We start from the raw sequence: 22250 nt of genomic DNA on the forward strand, positions 1-22250 counted from the left end.
CTGTGTTTGTCACCTTGTGTGTAAGGGTATGTAAAGTTTTGATCAGGGCAATTTTTTTATTTTTCTGTTATTATGATTTAAAAAGGAGCCAAACAGCTATGTGATAATACATGGCTTCATATAATCAGTATGCTTAAATAAATGACATTTGTTTTGCATTATCAGTCATGTAAGTCAATTTTGATTGTCTCCGTTCCCGCTATTATACTGTTGTCCTTTATCGGCCATCTTGACTTTCTTTTTTCTTTTCTCTTCATATGTACCACACTCTCCATTGGTCCTCCATTCACGACTTCCTCAGAACCCATCTTGTTTTGCCAGAAAACTTTATTTTTCTTTCTGTCCATTCCGATTCCAGACATCGTTGTTAATGATCCTTTTCGTTTTCGATGGTGTCCTATTAGTGCCATGGTATTTAAACATGAATGCATCATGCACAGTCCTCATTCTGTTGTATTTGTACAACTGGACGGCATTATATTTGACTTGTACAAGTCACTTTATGATCGCCGAAAACCCAGTATTGCATAGTGATCTTGCACAAATAACAATGTTAAGCTTATGCATACTACTCAACTAGTGCAGACTCTCTGGAAGAGAGGTTCACCCACGTAATAACTTTACATAGCCTAGACATGGGAGATTCTAGAGCTTAAATTGCGGCCTAGTCAGGGGAATTAACTAGGGCTTGTTCCACTACCAAACGCTTTTGCAATCTTGACAGTTTGTTATATGGCATAACTTTCATTTGGTTAGCCAGTTAGCATTTAGCTAGTTAGCTCAGCAGTTCAGTCGAAACAATAGATCTTCAGTAGAATCGACAAGATTATCCATCCAGTTGCAGCTACATGTTGTTAGAAATCAGCCGTTTCGTATAGTAGTTGAAATAATGATTGTCGTTAAGGGAGAGAGTAATTAAATTGTTTATTGCAGCATTTCATATTCTATTGTTCATGATGTTACAGACTCGATACTCTGTTTTACACACTCAAGCTCAATCTCAAAGAAGCTTCCTGTTGTCCTCTACTTATAGACATGCCAACCTGGAATACACATCCCAGTACTGTAAGCCCATTGGCAACTTACTGTTGTGCTTTGAAAGAATGTAACTTCCAGTGTACAGATATTCTTTTTTTATTTAAACATAAGCATGCATTCATACACATCAACACATTTCTTAACTATGTGTGATGTGCAGAAAGACTGATAACCAAATAATTTAGAGTCCACACCTATCATCTCGCTGTACTGCATCCATGCATTTACACATCTCCCCTTTTCTCTGTGACCTGTAGCAAGTATTCATCTGTTTAACATTTATCCATTGATTGTAAGACTGTCTCTTTGGATAAAGCGTATGCAAACAGTCAAATACTCCAGATTTTTACAAACTAGGTCATAATGAATATACCACATTGCACTTAAGGCATAGAGCTCAGCTACCAGACACTGCCAGCCGAAAGACAACCCACGGAAACTCTATCATCACTCACCCACCTTTTGACCGCCCCAATCAAAAACCACCGGTTGCCCTCCACTCACAGCAGGCCTTACAGCAGTGTCAGGCATGAGGCTGCAGGGTTCAACCTTGGAGGCAGTCCAGACACAAACATGGGGAGGGCAGCGAAAACAGTACCCCATCTGGCACACCTCTGGTTAGGAACTGTCTTATTAGCCGCCTTTGCGAGGAGTGGCAGAGACCCATGTGGGGTGTGGAGGTGGATATTGTACCCTGTGTTAGATTCGACTTACAACCCTTTCAAAAAGTTCATGGTCCCAAAGGCAGGGTGGTGGATCCCTGATGCAGGAAGGGACACCGGAAGAATAGTCAAATGTCCCATAGTTACGTGTGCTTGGATTCCCACACCCCCCAGTGCATCATTCAGTGATTCTGGCAAAGTCAGAATACTCAGGGATATAACAACGGTTCTATTTCTATAGATTCATAACAGTGCATCACCTCATAACAATGAGGGAGTGGTAGGCTACAGAAATTTATAACTTAGACAGGCCATCTTAATTGGAGACATACAGCTCCAAAAAAAAAACAAGAGACCACTGCACCTTTTTCTTTCCTTTCCAAAAAAGTCGAAAAGGAAGGTTTTGAGTGAGGAACAGATAGGTTAAAATTAAGAAACCACTGCAAATTGAAATCTTCTGTTCCTCTCTCAAAACTTTCCATTTCGACTTTTTTGGAAAGGAAAAGGTGCAGTGGTCTCCTAAATCTTTCTGGAGCTTTAGCGACCGGGAAAGGAAGAAAGTAATCAGAGAAGCAGGTTAAATTTGGAACAAAGAATGCCAAGCCCAGGAACAGTGAGGGTTAACAGGGACCAACCAGATATGGTGGAAAGGGTGGCTGATTGGAAGCATGTGGCAGATATTGGCCTTAGTAGAAACCGCTGCGCCTGGATCTACATAAGGCCAACACCCCAATTTCAAATAGTCATAAATCTGCTCAAAGCAAGCAAGCATGTTTATTTATATAGCACAATTCATACATAGAAGCAATTCAATGCGCTTTACAGTGAAGATTTAAATACAAAATGCAATAGAATTAAATCAGTCAGATTGTTACAATTCTTTAGCTCAATTGTCTCCAGGGGGACTGCATGAACTTCAACACCCTGGTATCTCAATCCTCGCATTCCAATGCTGACTGGAAGCCAATGCAAAGATTTAAGAACCGGAATGATGTGTTCTGTTCTCTTGGTCCTGGTTAACATTCTAGCAGCTGCATTCTGAATGAGCTGCAGCTGTTTTACAGTCTTTTTGGGGAGTCCAATTAAGAGGCCATTACAGTAGTCAACCCTACTAGAGATAAAAGCATGGATGAGCTTCTCTTGGTCTGACCGATTTGATATGACTGTTAAATGTGAGGTTAAATCTGAGTCAGAACACCAAGATTACGCACTTGATCCCTGGTTTTAAGGGCCAGAGAATCCAGCTCTTTACTAATACTGGTTCTTTTATTTTTGTTGCCAAACACAATAATCTCAGTTTTATCTTCGTTAAATTGTAGCCAATATTGGTTCATCCAGATATTTATGTGCTCTATAAAGTGACACGGAGAGTCTATTGAGCTGTTCTTATACGGTTCGAGAGCCATATATATTTGAGTATCATTGGCATAGCTGTGGTAGTTAATGTTGTTGTTCTCTAGAATTTGGCACAGAGGTAGCATATACAGATTGAACAGAAGCAGTCCGAGAACTGATCCCTGTGGAACTCTGCATAGCCACCTTATCAGATTCATGACTACCAATGGTGACAAAGTAACTCTGGCCATCTAGATAAGATCTGAACCAATCAAGGACTGTCCTGGAGAGTCCTGCCCAATTTTCCAGCCTATCTATAAGTTTTATATGATCTACAATGTCAAATGCTGCACTGAAATCTAATATAACTCGAACTGTTATTTTATCTGAATGAGTATTCAGAAGTATATCATTTAAAACTTTAGTCAGGGCCGTTTCAGTATTGTGGTGAAATTTGTCTAAGAGACCACTTGAGGTCACAACATTGCTGAGTTGTTTGAAGAAAACCTTCTCAATGATCTTGGCTATAAAAGGGAGATTTGATACAGGTCTATAGTTGTTCATTATAGATGCATCCAGTGCCTGATTGCAGAGAGCTATTAACTATTTGCTGCAGGTCCATTGTTATAGAGTTCAAAATTGTTTTAAAAATGTCTGATGGCAGCGTGTGGAGACACCATGTAGAAGGTTTAAGATGTCGAACTGTTTCTTCTAGCGATTTTTGATCAATTGTATTGAATTGTGACATAATAATCCAGTTATGTCTTGGTGGTTGTAGTGATGGTACAGTGTCCTTGTTAGACTGTGTAGTTCTGATGGTCCATCTAATACTTTAAATGTTTTCACTAAAGAAATACACAAAATCATTACATTTCACAGTGGACATGAGTTCTGATGCTATCTTCTTTATTGGGTTTGTAAGCTTGTCGACCATGACAAATAGAGTGCAGGTATTATTGATATTCTTGTTGATCATTCCAGATAAATGTTGCGGTCCGGCCCTGCGTAACTCATTGTTGAAGCTACCAAGGCTTTGTTTATAGATGTCATAGTGAATTTGAAGTTAGGTTTTCCTCCACTTATGTTCCGCTTTCCAACATTTTCTTTTCAGGGGGCTTAGCATCCATGGTGTTTTCTGTTTGCTGATAGTTTTCTTTACCTTTACCGGTGCAACATGATCCAAGACATTCAGTATTTTGGCATTAAAATTATCAATGAGTACATCAACTGACTTGTTGTTGGAGAGATAGCTATGGCTTCCATAAACTGAGCGTTGCTACTCTCATGAATGTACCTTTTCTTAACAGAAACAGAGTTTACTGGAACATTTGGGGTGATAAGTGATTCAAAAAAGACACAGAAATTAAATGAACAATTCTGTAACCATGACAGAGGAAATATTGAGAACTTTTGAAATAACCAGATCTAGAATGTGGCCTTGAGTGTGTGTACGCTCTTTCACATGTTGAGTGAGATCAAAAGTGTCAAGTAGTGCAAAAAGTTATTTGGCATTATTGTCCCTACTATTATCTATGCATTCCATGAGCGTGGTGTATGTTGGCACCAAGTAAAGCCTTTGTCAGTTCACCCAATTGTTTCTAGATCTGTGCAAGATCAAATTGATAAGTACGTTTTCCTCTATACTGTAGCTTCTTTTGGGGATTTTTTTTTGCTAATGGCCAAGTTGTTGGCAGATGTGGCATGGTGAAATAGATGGGGACAATTTGATGTGAACAGGAGCATCAGGAATAACAGCCACAGGTTTGAATTTCAAATCAGATATACGCTGTTTATTCTGAATACCTATATCTACACGATTGTCGGGAGTTAGGAATTCTGACTGAGAATTTGTCTGAGGCAGAATGTTCATATGCATGCTACCCCGGATCGTGATAGACACGGACAGGTCCTTAGCAAGAGCTGAAGGCAACTTAGTGGCGACAATCAATCCACAGGTACCTGTCACCCGTGGCGAGGAGATCTCAACAGGGAATGTAGCAATTACAGGGAATGTAGCAATTACAGGAACTAGCGATGGACAGAGTGAGTGAGCATGAGCCGTGTAGCCCATACAGCGTTGGAGACAGGAGCATAGAGCATAGAGACAGGAGCATCACTGTAATCACAAATCTTGGAGTATTTATTCTCAGTCAACAACACGTTCTGTTCCTGATTCCTGATTTTTTTCTGGCCTAGACTTCAAGTCCTCAGGATCAAATACAGAACTATACAAATCCTCACTATTAGTCACAAAAGCAATTGGTGGCCAAACTCATTTTATCAATCATTACTGTCACGTCAGCACGTTTGACCTTTTTCTCCACAATCACACCTTGATAATCATATGCCCATAGAGCACATAGGTACGAACCATATTTACGTTTCAATTCATTTGACTTAATTTCCTCAGTAAGCCATTTACATTGCGGGGGCACACCGCAAACAGTTTTAAATCTGTCCAATGCCATTCTTTTTCAATACTTTTCAGATAAACTTGTACAATATGTGTTCCTGCTTGCATTCCTTATTTGAACTTACCAGACTATTATTGTCTCCACAGAACATCATGGTTAAGGTGCACAGACACAAAGGGGTTAGAACACTGTAAATGCAATTGTAAATCTCTCATGTAAGAAAAGAAACAATACAAATTTATAAAAGGCTCAATATCATGGCACGGTGTCTGTCTCAATAAAACACCCTCAGTCCTCACTAGGATTAACAGTGAGAACCCCCCCAGAAACCAAGTCACAGTTATAATGCATTACCGCAAAAGATGACAAAAATTTACTAAATACTGAAGAATCATCAAATATGTAAATAAACATAAAGTTGTCATTTTCTGGTTCATTGACTGTCTTTTGGTGCCTTTTTTTTTTTAAACGTGTTGCTGGAATTAAATTCAAAGTGAGCATGTAGTTTCAACATTTGACATTTACTTGGTACTATTTTCTATTCAATATAGGATTTAGATGATTTGCACATCATTGCATTCTGTTTGTATTTACATTTTATGCAGTGTCATACCTTTATATGAAGCAGGATTGTACATAATATGGCCAAAAGTATGTGGTCAACCAACCATCACACACATATCAGGTTGTTGGACATCCCATTCCAGAAACATGGGCATTACTATGCAGTTGCCCCTCCCTTTGCAGCTATTACAGCCACCACTCTTCTGGGAAGCCATAAGATTTTGGAGTTTCTCTTTGGGAATTTGTGCCCATTCAGCATAAAAGCATTTGTGAAGTCAGGCACTGACGTTGGATGAGAAATCCTCGCTCGCAGTCATCACTCCAATTATCCTTAAAGATGTTCAGTGGGCCCTGAGCAGGCTACTCAATTTCCTCCACACCAACCCTGTCAAACCATGTCTTTATGGACCCGGCTTTGTGCACAGGGGCACAGTCATTCTGGAACAGGAAAGGGCCTTCCCCAAACTGTTGCCACAAAGTTGGAAGCACCCAATTGCCTTAAACGTGTTTGTATCCTCTAGCATTAAGATGACCCTTCACTGGAACTAAGGGGTCATAGCCCCAGACCATTATCGCTCCACCACCAAACTTTACTGTAGGCACTTTGCATTCTGGTAGGTAGCGTTCTCCTGGCATCCACCACACCCAGATTCATCCATCATACTGCCAGATAGGAAATCCATAGACTGCCAGTGATGTGATTCATCACTCTAGAGAATGTTTCTACACGTTTTCTACTGAGTCCCGTGACGACGTGCTTGGCATTACGCATGTTGATGTGAAGCTTGCGTACAGCTGCTCAGACATGGAAACACATTTTGTGAAGCACAATTATAGCACTTACGCTAGACAGTGGTAGATGTTGTAGGGCAGAAATTTCACTATCTAACTTGTGGCAAAGGTGGCATCCTATGACAGTGTCACATTTAAACTCTTCGGTACTACCCATTTTACTGCCAATGTTTGTCTATGGAGATTTCATGGCTATGTGATTGATTTTATGCATCTGAGTAATGGCTATGGCTGAAACACCTGAACTCTAATTTATTATAAAGTAATAACATTTTGCCATATTGTGAACCTTTAACACCCTTAAAATGTTATGTACAAAATGCTCTTTAATTTCTAAATACTAAATATAACCTCAATTTAAATCTCAGTCGAAAAAAAGCACCCTAATGACATTTATCATTTCATATCCAAAGTGGTAGAATACAGAGCCAAAATAAAGTGTTACTGTCAAAATTTCAGTTCACTGCCTGCTGCACCTAGAATGTTGAAGCTGTCTGACTACTTTAATTCATACCTCAGTTGTTAGGCAGCTAGAATGTTATCTGCACAATTACAATAAAGACACTATCGTGATGTACATTTTTATATAGTTAAATTGTTGCGCACCAACATAAAGAAAATATTTCAACAAGCAAACGCAAACCCATACATCAAAAACAGACAAATTTTCCTCAAGCAAAACATACAGTCATGATATAAATACGTTTAGAGGGGAATAATGACCGAAATCTACAATTTTATACATTTCCCAGAGTTCCTATATCGCTCCAATTCTTGGAATGTCTATTTATGCGCTCAACTGTCTTATATTTGGAGAGCAGGGTTGAGCTAGCGTGCAGCATCATCTGGTTTTCTTACTCTAATGCTAATGCAATTAGATAGAACTTTGTGAAATGCAATCTAAGCAAATTTATATTTTTTGTCACAGCGAAAACACACAACCCCAATCGATTGTGCACCGTGACATATACATTATTTGTTACTGCACAAGCTAGCTAGACGTCTTTGGAGGACATGTTAGAAAATTTCAAATTTAAAACCCTCAACTGATTGACATCACAAAATGTGCATGGTATGTACCACATTCAATTGAGGTTCCCCAATGTTTTGTTTACGATGTGACAAAATTCCCACATGGTAGTCATGTCTGAGCTCCTTTTGCAGCTTCACTTCTGCAGAAAATTAAAGGCAAGTTACTTTGCTATATTATGTACTATATTCTTTTGTTTTATCCTTGTTAAGTGGAGTAATATATATGCTGTATCTGTAGGAACAATTTGTAAATTAACAGAAGAGAATGTAGATCTCTCTTCACATATAGAGAGGTCCTCAGCATATATGCCTTCACCTTGTGAGTTTGGGCTAAATGGGTTGTTGTGGAAAATAACAGAATGATGGTCATGGATTTTCTTTTCAGCAATTTACACAAAAAGGTATTCATATATTGCTAATTATAGTCATATTCGTTCTTCAGCTTGATCTTACCTTTAATTTAGGTAAAATATTTTTAAGAAAAGCATCCAAATTAAGAAAGATATTTTTCATAAACATTTTTCAGGATTATTTGCAACCAGAGGACGTTTTATTAATCACATTTAATTTAAGGCTCTTCCTTTAATGAAAAACACATGCAATTAAGAAATCTCCCCCAAAATATCGCAGTGAAATCCATCCATCCATCCATCTATCATCTTCCGCTTATCCGGGGCCAGGTCACGGGGGCAGCAGTCTAAGCAGAGATGCCCAGACTTCCCTCTCCCCAGACACTTCCTCCAGCTCTTCCGGGGGACACCGAGGCGTTCCCAGGCCTCCCAGTCCCTCCAGCGTCCCTCCGGGAGACATAGTCCCTGCAGCGTGTCCTAGGTCTTCCCCGGGGTCTCCTCCCGGTGGGACGGGACCGGAAGGCATCTGAAACAGATGCCCAAGCCACCTCAGCTGACCCCTCTCGATGTGGAGGAGCAGCGGCTCTACTCTGAGCTCCTCCCGGGTGACCAAGCCTTTCACCCTATCTCTAAGGGATCGCCTAGCCACCCTGCGGAGTAAGCTCATTTTGGCCGCCTGTATCCGGGATCTTGTCCTTTCTCCCGTTCCATCCTTCCCTCACTCGTGAACAAGACTCCTAGATACTTAAACTCCTCCACTTGAGGCAGGCACTCTCCACCAACCTGAAGTGGGCAAGCCACCCTTTTCCGACTGAGGACCATGGCCTCGGATTTGGAGGTACTGATTCACATCCCTACCGCTTAACACTCGGCTGCAAACCGTCCCAGTGCATGCTGAAGGTCCTGGTTTGAAGGGGCCAACACGACAACATCATCCGCAAAGAGCAGAGACGAAATCGTGTGGTCCCCAAACCTGACACCCTCCGGCCCCTGGCTGCGCCTAGAAATTCTGTCCATAAAAATTACAAACAGAACCAGCGACAAAGGGCAGCCCTGCCGGAGTCCAACATGCACTGGGAACAAGTATGACTTACTGCCGGCAATGAGGACCAAGCTCCTGCTTCAGTGGTACAGGGACCTGACAGCCCTTAGCAAAGGACCCAGGACCCCATATTCCCGAAGAACTCTCCACAGGATGCCGTGAGGGACACAGTCGAATGTCTTCTCCAAATCCACAAAACACATGTAGATTGGTTGGGCAAACTCCCATGAACCCTCCAACACCCCGTAGAGGGTATAGAGCTGGTCCAGTGTTCCACGGCCCGGACGAAAACCACACTGTTCCTCCTGAATCCGAGGTTCTACTGCAAAAAATCGCAGTGAATGAAGGCTGGAAAATATAATACAGTGCGGAGAACAAGTATTTTATACACTGCCAATTTTGCAGGTTTTCCCACTTACAAAGCATGTAGAAGTCTGTATTTTCTATCATAGGTACTCTTCAACTGTGAGTGACGGAATCTAAAACAAAAATCCAGAAAATCACATTGTATGATTTTTAAGTAATTAATATGCAGTGTATGACATAAGTATTTGATACATCAGAAAAGCAGAACTTAATAATTAGTACAGAAACCTTTGTTTGCCATTACAGAGATCATACGTTTCCTGTAGTTCTTGACCAGGTTTGCACACACTGCAGCAGGGATTTTGGCCCACTCCTCCATACAGACCTTCTCCAGATCCTTCAGGTTACGGGGCTGTCGCTGGGCAATACAGACTTTCAGCTCCCTCCAAAGATGTTCTATTGGGTTCAGGTCTGGAGTCTGGCTAGGCCACGGCAGGACCTTGAGATGCTTCTTACGGAGCCACTCCTTAGTTGCCCTGGCTGTGTGTTTCGGGTCATTGTCATGCTGGAAGACCCAGCCACTACCCATCTTCAATGCTCTTACTGAGGGAAGAAGGTTGAAGGCCAAGATCTCGTGTTACATGGCCCCATCCGTCCTCCCCTCAATACAGTGCAGTCGTCCTGTCTCCTTTGCAGAAAAGCATCCCCAAAGAATGATGTTTCCACCTCCATGCTTCACGGTTGGGATGGTGTTTTTGGGGTTGTACTCATCCTTCTTCTTCCTCCAAACACGGCGAGTGGAGTTTAGACCAAAAAGCAAATTTTTGTCTCATCAGACCACATGACCTTCTCCAATTCCTCCTCTGGATAATCCAGATGGTCATTGGCGAACTTCAGACGGGCCTGGACATGCGGTGGCTTGAGCAGGGGGATCTTGCGTGCGCTGCAGGAGTTCAAACAGGTGCAGTTAATACAGGTAATGAGTGCAGAACAGGAAGGCTTCTTAAAGAATAACTAACAGCTCTGTGAGAGACGGAATTCTTACTGGTTGGTAGGTGATCAAATACCTATGTCATGCAATAATATTAATTATTTAAAAATCAAAACCCTTTAATGATGAAAAACATTTTGAGGACCGTGACGTCGCCCGGTATGGTGCAGCCGGGGCCACACCCTGGAGCCAGGCCCGGGGTTGGGGCTCGTATGCGAGTGCCTGGTGGCTGGGCCTTTCCCCACGGGGTCCGGCCAGGCTCAGCCCGAAGTTGCGACGTGGGGCCGCCTTCCTGTGGGCTCACCACCTGCAGGAGGAACCATAAGGGGTTGATGCGTAGAGGATCGGGCGGCAGTCGAATGCAGGGGCCTCGACAACTCGATCCCTGGACACGGAAACTAGCTCTAGGGACGTGGAACGTCACCTCGCTGGCGGGGAAGGAGCCTGAGATTGTGCGTGAGGTTGAGAGGTTCCGACTAGAGATAGTCGGGATCACCTCTATGCACGGCTTGGGCTCTGGAACCACACTCCTTGAGAGAGGATAGACTCTTCACCACTCTCGAGTTGCCCATGGTGAGAGGTGGCGGGTTGGTGTGGGTTTGCTCATAGCTCCCCAGCTTTGCCGCCATGTGTTGGAGTTTACCCCGGTGAACGAGAGGGTCATTTCCCTGTGCCTACGGGTCGGAGATAGGTCTCTCACTGTTGTTTGTGCCTATGGGCCGAACAGCAGTGCAGAGTACCCGATCTTCTTGGAGTCTCTGGGAGGGGTGCTGGAAAGTGCTCCGACTGGAGACTCCATCGTTCTACTGGGGGACTTCAACGCCCACGTGGGCAACAACAGTGACACCTGGAGGGGCGTGATTGGGAGGAACGGCCCCCCTGATCTGAACCCGAGCGGTGTTCAGTTATTGGACTTCCGTGCTAGTCACTATTTGTCCATAACGAACACCGTCAGTGCACGTGGCACCAGGACACCCTAGGCCGTAGGTCGATGATCGACTTTGTTGTTGTTTCATCTGACCTGTGGCCGTATGTCTTGGACACTCGGGTGAAGAGAGGGGCGGAGCTGTCAACTGATCACCACCTGATGGTGAGTTGGATCCGATGGCGGGGGAGGAAGCTGGACAGACTCGGCAGGTCCAAGCATACTGTAAGGGTCTGCTGGGAACGTCTGGCCAAGTCTCCTGTCAGAGAGATCTTTAACTCCCACCTCTGATAGAACTTCGACTGGTTCCCGAGGGAGGCTGGAGATATTGAGTCCGAGTGGACCATGTTCTCCACCGCCATTGTCGAAGCGGCCGGTCGGAGCTGTGGCCGTAAGGTCTCTGGTGCCTGTCGAGGCGGCAATCCCCGAACCCGGTGTTGGACACCGGAAGTAAGGGATGCCGTCAAGCTGAAGAAGGAGTCCTATCAGGCCTGGTTGGCTTGTGGGACTCCTGAGGCAGCTGCCTGGGAGGAGTTCGGTGAGGCCATGGAGAAGGACTATCGGCTGGCCTCGAAGAAATTCTGGCAAAACGTCTGGCGCCTCAGGAGAGGGAAACAGTGCCCTAACAGCGCTGTTTACAGTAGAGGTGGGCAGCTGTTGACCTCAACTGGGGATGTCGTCGGGCGGTGGATGGAGTACTTCGAGGATCCCCTCAATCCCGCCGTTACGTCTTCCATTAAGGAAGCAGAGGATGAGGGCTCAGAGGTGGACTCGTCCATCACCCGGGCTTAAGTCACAGAGGTAGGCAAGAAACTACTCGGTGGCAAGGCATCGGGGGTGGATGAGATCCGCCCTGAGTACCTCAAGTCTCTGGATGTTGTGGGGCTGTCTTGGTTGACACGCCTGTGCAACATCGCGTGGCGGTCGGGGACAGTGCCTCTGGGATGGCAGACCGGGGTGGTGGTCCCTCTTTTTAAGAAGGGGGACCGGAGGGTGTGTTCCAACTACAGGGGGATCACACTTCTCAGCCTCCCCGGGAATGTCTATGCCAGGGTACTGGAGAGGAGAATACGGCCGATAGTAGAACCTAGGATTCAGGAGGAACAGTGTGGTTTTCGTCCGGGCCGTAGAACACTGGACCAGCTCTATACCCTCTACGGGGTGCTGGAGGGTTCATGGGAGTTTTGTGGATTTGGAGAAGGCATTCGACTGTGTCCCTCGCGGCATCCTGCGGAGGGTGCTTCGGGAATATGGGGTCCTGGGTCCTTTGCTAAGGGCTGTCAGGTCCCTGTACGACCGAAGCAGGAGCTTGGTCCGCATTGCCGGCAGTAAGTCAGACTTGTTTCCAGTGCATGTTGGACTCCGGCAGGGCTGCCCTTTGTCACCGGTTCTGTTCGTAATTTTTATGGACAGAATTTCTAGGCGCAGCCAGGGGCCGGAGGGTGTCAGGTTTGGGGACCACACGATTTCGTCTCTGCTCTTTGCGGATGATGTTGTCGTGTTGGCCCCTTCAAACCAGGACCTTCAGCATGCACTTGGACGGTTTGCAGCCGAGTGTGAAGCGGTGGGGATAGAATCAGTACCTCCAAATCCGAGGCCATGGTTCTCAGTCGGAAAAGGGTGGCTTGCCCACTTCAGGTTGGTGGAGAGTGCCTGCCTCAAGTGGAGGAGTTTAAGTATCTAGGGGTCTTGTTCACGAGTGAGGGAAGGATAGAATGGGAGATTGACAGACGGATCGGTGCAGCTTCTGCAGTAATGCGGTCGATGTATAGGTCTGTCGTGGTGAAGAAAGAGCTGAGCCGCAAGGCGAAGCTCTCGATTTACCGGTCAATCTACATTCCTACTCTCACCTATGGTCATGAGCTTTTGGTCTTGACCGAAAGGACAAGATCCCGGATACAGGCGGCCGAAATTAGCTTTCTCCGCAGGGTGGCTGGGCGATCCCTTAGAGAGAGGGTGAAAAGCTCGGTCACCCGGGAGGAGCTCAGAGTAGAGCCGCTGCTCCTCCACATCGAGAGGGGTCAGCTGAGGTGGCTTGGGCATCTGTTCCGGATTCCTCTTGAACGCCTTCCCGGGCCCGTCCCACCGGGAGGAGACCCCGGGGAAGACCTAGGACACGCTGGAGGGACTATGTCTCCCGGCTGGCATGGGAACTCCTCAGTGTCCCCCCGGAAGAGCTGGAGGAAGTGTCTAGGTAGAGGGTTGTCTGGGCATCTCTGCTTAGACTGCTGCCCTTGCGACCCGGCCCCGGATAAGCGGAAGAAGATGGATGGATTTAAAAATCATACAATGTGATTTGCTGGATTTCTTTTTTTTATTCCGCCTCTCACAGTTGAAGTGTACCTATGATATAAATTACAGACCACTACATGCTTCATAAGTAGGAAAACCTGCCAAATCGGCTGTGTATCAAACACTTGTTCTCCCCACTGTATAATTCATTTTTACAGTATATTTTTATTCTTTATTATTAATGCCATGGCAGTGGGCAAGTTAGAGTGTGGTGAAATAAGCAGTAGGCCGGAATCTAACTCTAGACCACTGGACCACCGTAGGTGATATGGATGTGGTTTTAATGGTTGCTAACACCAACAATGGGGTTATATTACCCAAGCTGTTAATTGTATTTTCTGTTATTAGGCTTTTGGTGTTTCTCTTTCAAATCAATGAAGTTCCAATGGTTTGACTGATATTGTAATTCTTGTATGAGCAAGCTGTGCCTCCTCAGTACAGAACAATAAACTGTTTAAATGAATCCTTGATCATTGTAGGACTCGGGTATGCCTCCATGGTCATCGTGTTCTTCTGTAACACCTACTACATCATGGTCCTAGCCTGGGCCTTCTACTACTTCATCAAGTCCTTTAACTCTACCCTGCCCTGGTCTACCTGTGACAACACCTGGAACACGCCCAGTTGCATCGAAATCTTCCACCACGAAGACTGTCTGAATGGCACCATCGGCAACACTACCTACGGCAACTTGACATGTGAGGAGCTGGCAGATGGGCGTTCTCCCATAATTGAATTCTGGGAGTAAGTTCTTCATTTCCTTTCTCCCAGTATAAAATGTGTATGTTTATATATGTGTGTGAAAAAAGCATAATGAATGGATTATTTTGTCAATAACAAATGCTTAGATGAAAAATGGTGTGCCATTTATGACAGACGACTGTGTCAAAGTTTAACAAGGACATTTGTTTTGAAACCATTTACATTTTTTAAATAGTGGCACAAAATAACATCTGTCAAAACTCACCAGTATGATTTCTTTTTGTAAAGGACATTACAAAATTAATATCTTAAAGAACTCATTAGGAAGTTAACTAATTAACGAACAGTAACAATAACAGTATTACTAACAATAAAAAATATATTAAAATGTTCACAATCTGTTAATCAATAGTGGTTATATTTTGTGTGTTCTCATGCACATGTTGCACAATACGTGGTGGTTGTTTCATGTGCCTTGCAAATAATTGCACTGCATTCATGGCTCATAATGCTAATTTTGGCATCTCTTGATGCACACAAATTGCACCTCTTATATCTCTTTTGTTTCTAGCAGCCATTGATTTTTCTTCTGGCCCTTGTATATCTCACACCAATCCAGCAAAGGATGGTGTTTGAGGAAGTTGTTTGCACCCTTGAATGAGGCTTTCCCCCAACTTTTCTAGGAATGGTTTCCTCTTGAAGGATTTCCCCTGCTTCCAGCCTGGATTCACCTTGGGCATCTGCCAAATCTACCTGCTTCCAGTCTTTATAAATGCATCTCCCCTCCAAGGTGGTCACGTTTATCACTATAGTTTTTATTGTCAGGAACAGTTCAAAGCAGGATTTTGTCATCAACCCGGGATATGGCGTATCTCACTGGCCCTGGGGTCATCCTGATAATATTTTCAACAGGCAGCCAACCTTTCCTCTCAGGCGGGGATGAAGACAGTGACAAAGTCCCATTCTTTGATCGAAATTTAACAACAACGTCAGCAAGCCCGCTTCCTCATTACTGGATTTTTCCACATTGGTTGTCTCTTGGTCTGGATGTTGTCTTAAAATATCCGACACTTCCTCCTCTAATGCATATTCACTGTCAGTGTCCTGGCTTCTCCTATTCATCTGTATCATGATCAAAAGATAAGAGCCTCACACACAGTATATAATTTGGTCATTGTGCTGCCACAGAATTAATTTTGAGCAAGGCCTCAAAAAAGCTTTAGAAAAGTTATATATATCATGTGGGAAAGATTCTGTTGGGGAAAGGTTCCCATGGGGGATGCTATGGAAGCAAAGAAGGGGAGTGAGGTGTGTGTGTGTGTGCTCAAAGGAACTTTGTCCATCTGATTAATGGCATGTGCCTGAACTCAATTGTATACACTAACTGTACTCCCACACATTAATTGCTAATGACTGGTCATTTTTGACCTGGAACACCACAGGTGTCCAAATGTTAAACAAGACACCCAAACTTATGAAAATCATGAAAATGTATTTTGTGTGTTCAGATGCACTGTCTGGACAAAGTCACGGAACCTTGCGACAATCATGAATTACATTTTTCAGAGAGAACACAATAGGAGGGTTTATTGTATCATACATTACACCTCTATGGAAGCATTTGCATTTATGTTCTTTCACTAATTTATTCAGGTTTTTTCTTTGTCACCTGTTGGTATTAATATAAATTACCTAATAAGGAATGTGGCCACTTTTTGCCTTCAGAAAAGCCCCAATCCTTTTTGCAATGCTGTCATAAAAGTCCTGAACTGTGTAGTACAATATTGCCTCTTTCTTCAAGAAGAAAAGCCTCCAATTCTTCATGGGATGAAGGAGGTGTAAACTCTACTTTGCACTCTGTGCTCCAGAACGTCCCATAAAAGGTCTATTATGTTTAGACCTGATGATTGGGGAGGCCATGGAAGACATTTGACACCACCCTGGTGTTCATAAAACCACTCTTTAGTTTAGCATAGAGCTCGACGATACAGATGTGCTAAAAATGTGCATACCCTTGGAGAATTGGTAATATATGTACCATTTGTAAAGAAAACATGAGTGAGCAGGCAAAACTCATGCCTTTTATTTCTTAAGGGATTCATATTCAACTATATGTCATAATATATGTACCATTTGTAAAGAAAACGAGTGAGCAGGCAAAACTCTTATGGGATTCATATTCAACTATAGGTCATAATAGAATGACACAATAATAAAACAAAACATGGCAACAAAGAAAGAAATAAACTGACCTGTGTTCAAGGTCTGCATACCCTTACTTTTTACTACTGTGTATTGCCACCTTTAGCATCAATGACAGCGTGTAGTCTTTTTTATTAGTTGTCTATGAGGCCCCGAATTCTTACAGGTGGTATAGCTGCCCATTCGTCATGGCAAAGTGCCTCCAGGTCATGTAAAGTCTTTGGTTGTCTTGCATGAACCACATGTTTGAGATCTCTCCAGAGTGGCACAATGATATTAAGGTCAGGAGACTGTGATGGCCACTCCAGAACCTTCACCTTTTTCTGCTGTAAACACTGGAGGGTCAACTTGGCCTTGTGCTTAGGGTCATTGTTGTGCTGGAAAGTCCAAGATCGTCCCATGCGCAGCTTTCGTGCAGAAGAATGCAAATTGTCTGCCAGTATTTTCTGATAACATGCTGCATTCATCTTGCCATCAATTTTCACAAGATTCCCTGTGTCTTTAGAGCTCACACACCCCCAAAACATCAGTGAGGCACCACCATGCTTTATAGTGGGGCTGGTTTTCTGTTCACTTTAGGCCTTGTTTACCCCTCTCCAAACGTAGCCCTTATGGTTGTGACCATAAAGCTCTATTTTGGGCTCGTCACTCCAAATTACAGTGTGCTTGAAGCTGTAAGGCGTGTCAAGGTGTTGTCAGGGATATTGTAACCAGGCTTTTTTGTGGCGTTGGTGCGTACTCTCTCCTTGCAAGTATATTAAAACCGTTTATTGCGCAATTGATTTCTCCTGTCTTACCTACCATTTTCATAGAACTGTTTTGCACTTTAGAAATTGCCATCACAGTTTGTGATTTAGTTAGTTGAAAGTAACTGTCATTTTCCATGTGGTGGTTTAGTTTTTTAGTCCACCACCTATTTATGAGTCATACTTTAATTACAACACATTTATTTCTGAAATGGAAAATATTTTTTTCTGCAAATCAAAGGTTTGAAAATAAACATACCTTTCTTTAGCTGTGCCGTCTCTGCTTTTTGATGTCCCTCTGTTGATCTGTCCAGGTTTTCCAAGATACAATGTTTCTCCCTTTCCGTCCAATAATGGCTCACAGCTGCATCTGAGAGGTCAGTGTGATGTTGTAGCAATTATTATATGCTTTATAATCCTTAATAGCTACTTAGCTATTACACGAGATGGCTAGCTAGCTAACGTACAGTACTGCTTTCGAAATAATCTTACCTCATTTTGGAATAGCGGAATTGCTTGGACTGCATTTTCTGTAAACATTTCCATGGCTTGAAATTGTTGGCTTGAATAGATATGACCAAAATACATTGCTGCTGTACAGAAAGGTATCATTTTGTTCAGATGAATACCGGTAAAACAACTATATAATAACTGGGTGAATTGTTGTCTTGTGTTTGAAAAGATGTGGAATAGTAGAGGTCCAATCATATTCATTGGTCATTGACAATCGTCACGCCCTCACTCCAGGTTTTCTTTGTCGGATAGGGTTATTTTGTGTTGCAACACTACGCCCACGAACGTCATTGGGCATCAAAAACTTAAAGTCGGTGCAAAGACCACAAAAATATGAGCATCTGGTTTTCCAGGATGAAGTCATATTCACCATACCAAACATTCTATTGGAAAAGAGGTTGTGTGATCTCTACTGTGATATTTATTTCACGCCTATGTTATTTGCAGCAGAGCAGGTGAAGTTGCTATCACTGCGCCAAATAACCTATTCCTAGTCCTAGTTATCGTTACACCTCTTACGAATGTTGCCAATTCCAGAGAACTACAGTCTTTAATTACTTAACACTCCAAAGCCAGTTTATGTTGTGACTTTTCAAGAAGATGAACCACAAACAAACTATCAACAGCCCAGGACCGTTAGAATCCTGACTGGCAAAAGCTCCAGCATGTGATGTTCTTCTACTCTTCCCTACTTTTAAGGAAACCCCACCACTCGAAATGTGTAGATATCGCAACACACAGGCCCAGTGCCATGGGGGGGGGGGGGCAAAAGGGGGCATTGCCCCCTCAGAAACTCGTGCCCCCCCAGTTTTGTTACACAGATGATGGTATATGAATTAGACCGGGTCCAGTTATCACAGTCATATGTTACTATCGGCTTTACATGCGTATATACCACTTCTGTTGGTGTACAGTTTGTGCAGTGATATGATTTGCCCCCTCATTTATTTCATCCTGCCGCCAAGCCTGGACACACACCACACCATTGTTACACCCCCCCTCGCCGTGTGGTATTAACATGTCAGTGGAGTACAGATGTGACTGTCAATGATGCCAGCCATTCACATTAACGAGTGTCCTCCAGTAAAGACATTAGGATATTTCGTTTTGCCCCATAACCCCTCGTCTTATGGAAATGGGGCCTAGATTTGGTCAAGAATGTACTTTTCCAATAGTGATGATGAAGTTTTTTACATCTGTAATGTCCTGACTATATTTTGTGATCAGTTGAATACCACATTGGTGAATAGAAGTACCAATTGCATTTCGACACAGCAAAAACTGTAAATGTTTCCAAACTTTTGACCAACAGTGTATATAAAGCTATTTAACAGGGTAGCAAGACAATATGCTACCTATTTTTATACAAATCAAATAAATGTACCAAAAACAGTATTGTGACAAAAATAGTGCAAGCAGTCAAGTTCTAAGTGACCCGCACGGCAAAGTAATGATAGAAAATAGTCAAAGTGAATAAAGCCTTTACGCAATTTTAACCTTTGAACCAATAGAAGAGTCTGGTAGCAGCAACTGAGGCTTGTGTTTGTGTGTGTTTAAGAAGGCAGTTCAAGTATCCTTAGGTGGTCTGCTAATTTGATCAGGAAACCAAAAATCCACTGGGTCAGTCTTCACATCAGACATCATGTCCTCAGTTCCACCGGTAAACCACAGCTTCTCTTCACTTAAAATGAGCAATCGGGTGTCCAGGGTAGGGCTGTGTAATCAGGTGTCCAGGGTAGGGCTGTGGTGGTCGTGGATGAGTGGAAAGGTTTTTGTTTTTGTGAATACCTCTTCTCCCCATAAGAGTGGTTGGCTCTTCTTCATTCGTCAGCTGATTTGATCAGGTTCTCAAACTCAGCAGAGCGCGAGCTCGGATAGGAAACCAAAAATCCACTGGGGTCAGTCTCCATATCAGACATCATGTCCTCAGTTGCCCCCGCAAACTGCAGCTTCTCTTCAGCCAAGGCCTGTGAAAAGCCTGTGACTGGCCAAAGCCTGTGAAAGTACTGTAGACAACAAATTTATGTTGTCAAAGCGGTACAATGTCAAACTGTAAAAATCTAGAGCTGTCCAAACATTACAACAAGTCATACTCATTCACATTCAAGGAAGATAGGAGGATAAATTTAAATACATTTAAAAAGGAATATACACCAATTTTTACATGTGGCCTTATTTTATACATTTTGTAAGAAAAATGAGTCATCACTTCCAATCTAATATAAAACAAAGGTTCTGTTTTTTTCTTCACATTTATACACAAACCTCTGTCTCTGTCTCTGTCTCTGGCGGCGCCATCTCCGCTTTTTGATGTCCCGCTCTGCTGCTCTGTCCAGGTTGTCCAACATACAATGTTTCTCCCTTCTTGTTTCTATAGATACATTGTAATGAACAAGATATTAACCAAGTTAAACACAGTAACAAGGTGTTAACCAATTTATATAACTAGGTACAGTGTTCATGGTGTAGCGTTATTCCCGCCAAATTATTCCTACTCCAATGCCAACAATCCAGACAACCCAACCCCAATCTTGTTTAATACATTTGCATGATAAATGTACTATTTTACGCAGCCACCAAACAGTTATTGATTTATTTGTTTTATTTTTTTAAAGATTTTAACATGTATTTCTTTAAGTAATATAAATTCACACTCACATTTCATGCTGCCTATACTTTTCATCCTAACGAGCAGTAAGCTATTGTGTAGGTCCCTGACCGCATCCTAGGAAAATGGGCAATTTGCAAATAAAAAAATTTGAATGAAACAACATACTGCACAAATCTAACATCTATATTACAAAAAAATCAGCTGGCGATAATGTGTTTTATCAGGAGGCAGGGCCACCGACATATACTTCGAGAACTGAACAAAAACACCATTACCTGTGTATTAACGCCAAGATCACACATTTTCATTAAACAGAACTAAAACATAGTACAGCAACACCTTTTATGTAAAAAACACTGGTAAAAGGAAATGAATTCAGGTGGCACATATACTGACAGTATAGGATATGTATCATTGACACGTGGGTGTGTAAACACCTATCACTGAATACATCCTTCAATTCGTCACTGATACAAAGTCCTCTCATGCCAATTACTCGATTCACTGAAAAGTCCTCACATGGTTCAAATTAGATGTAATTCCAAAGTCATCACAAATGTTCTGCTCCTCCAAACATCAAGTAAGTTATGAACCATTTCTTGTCATACCGTTGTAACAGAACGTTAAAGTCAGATGTATATTCCAAGGTGTTGTCCTTCATAGCTCAAATGCAGGTTACAATGACACAGCTCTAGTTGTCTCCATTCTAGCTGCTTTATCAGCCAGGTCAGGAGAATCTGTGTGCTCTCCTTTGTGAATGCCAAGATGACCAATTTTAGCTAAGGGCTCTATAGCTGCCGGGTCAGAAGTGATGGTTACCAGTACCAGAAAATTCACTTTTCCCTCAGTGACTTCAATTCACTGTGCCTAACCTTTAAACACCGAAGCACTCCTGTAGCATGTGTCGTCGACACCAGGTTCCTCTCTCAGCTACCTGGATAGCAGATGAGATGTACCTGGTATGGACCCAATCAGTGTAACATGATGTCGTGCAGTTGGTCTTCCACGCCCCCAGTAAACGTTGTCCAGAACCGGAGATCCAATCCTCTCGGTTGGAGGTTGCCTTCTCCATCTCATGACAGAATCATAAGAACTAGAATTAGTCCAGCTGTCAGGAACCATGCTTTAATGTAGATGTGCGGCACCCCAGGGTAGAGTCCGCTTGTGGCTGTGGGTCAGTTTGTGTGTATGTGTGTGATATCCATCTTATCTCATCTTTCAAGTGTCCTGTACCTGTCTGTGAATTCTCCTTGAGAAGATTAGTTGCAACTGCACAGCACACAATCAAAAATATGTCCCTTACATTAGATTCTTGCTTATTGCTAATGCATTAGAACCCAGTCCTACTTAACACTTGTATACCTGTATATCCAATATCTTTCGGCTTCCTTTATCTAAATAGATTAAAACAGTTGTAAACAGTAACAGTATAGTTTAAACATTAACATTTCTGGTGCTTCCTTTCTGCTTGTGTAGAAAAATAACAATTCCACTCCATTCTATAGTTGGTTTAACAATCAACAATTAACAAAACTGTTTAAATTACTCATCAGTTAAGATAGTTGGCTTACATTGAAGTATCACTCTCAAAGAGTAGTTCATCATCTAACCGGATCTCAATTGATATATAATTACATCTGATTGTAATTACATCTGATAATTACAACTACAATCAAATTTGCCTTTGTTTAACACAAATGATAAAAAACTTTATTGCCAATCAAAACATTTCA

General features: G+C 42.8%; 1 protein-coding gene across 1 annotated transcript in view; it reads left to right on the top strand.

Annotated features, from left to right (window-relative positions):
- The window catches only part of slc6a8 (solute carrier family 6 member 8), a 131182-nt gene that overhangs the window by 64112 nt on the left and 44820 nt on the right, over positions 1–22250 (top strand). The window contains exon 3 of the mRNA XM_013132722.4: positions 14223–14487. Within this exon, the coding sequence (XP_012988176.2) occupies positions 14223–14487 (265 nt within the window). The remainder of the gene's footprint in view (positions 1–14222; positions 14488–22250) is intronic.

The sequence above is a fragment of the Esox lucius genome, chromosome 12 (assembly GCF_011004845.1).
Source record: "Esox lucius isolate fEsoLuc1 chromosome 12, fEsoLuc1.pri, whole genome shotgun sequence".
NCBI lineage: Eukaryota > Metazoa > Chordata > Actinopteri > Esociformes > Esocidae > Esox > Esox lucius.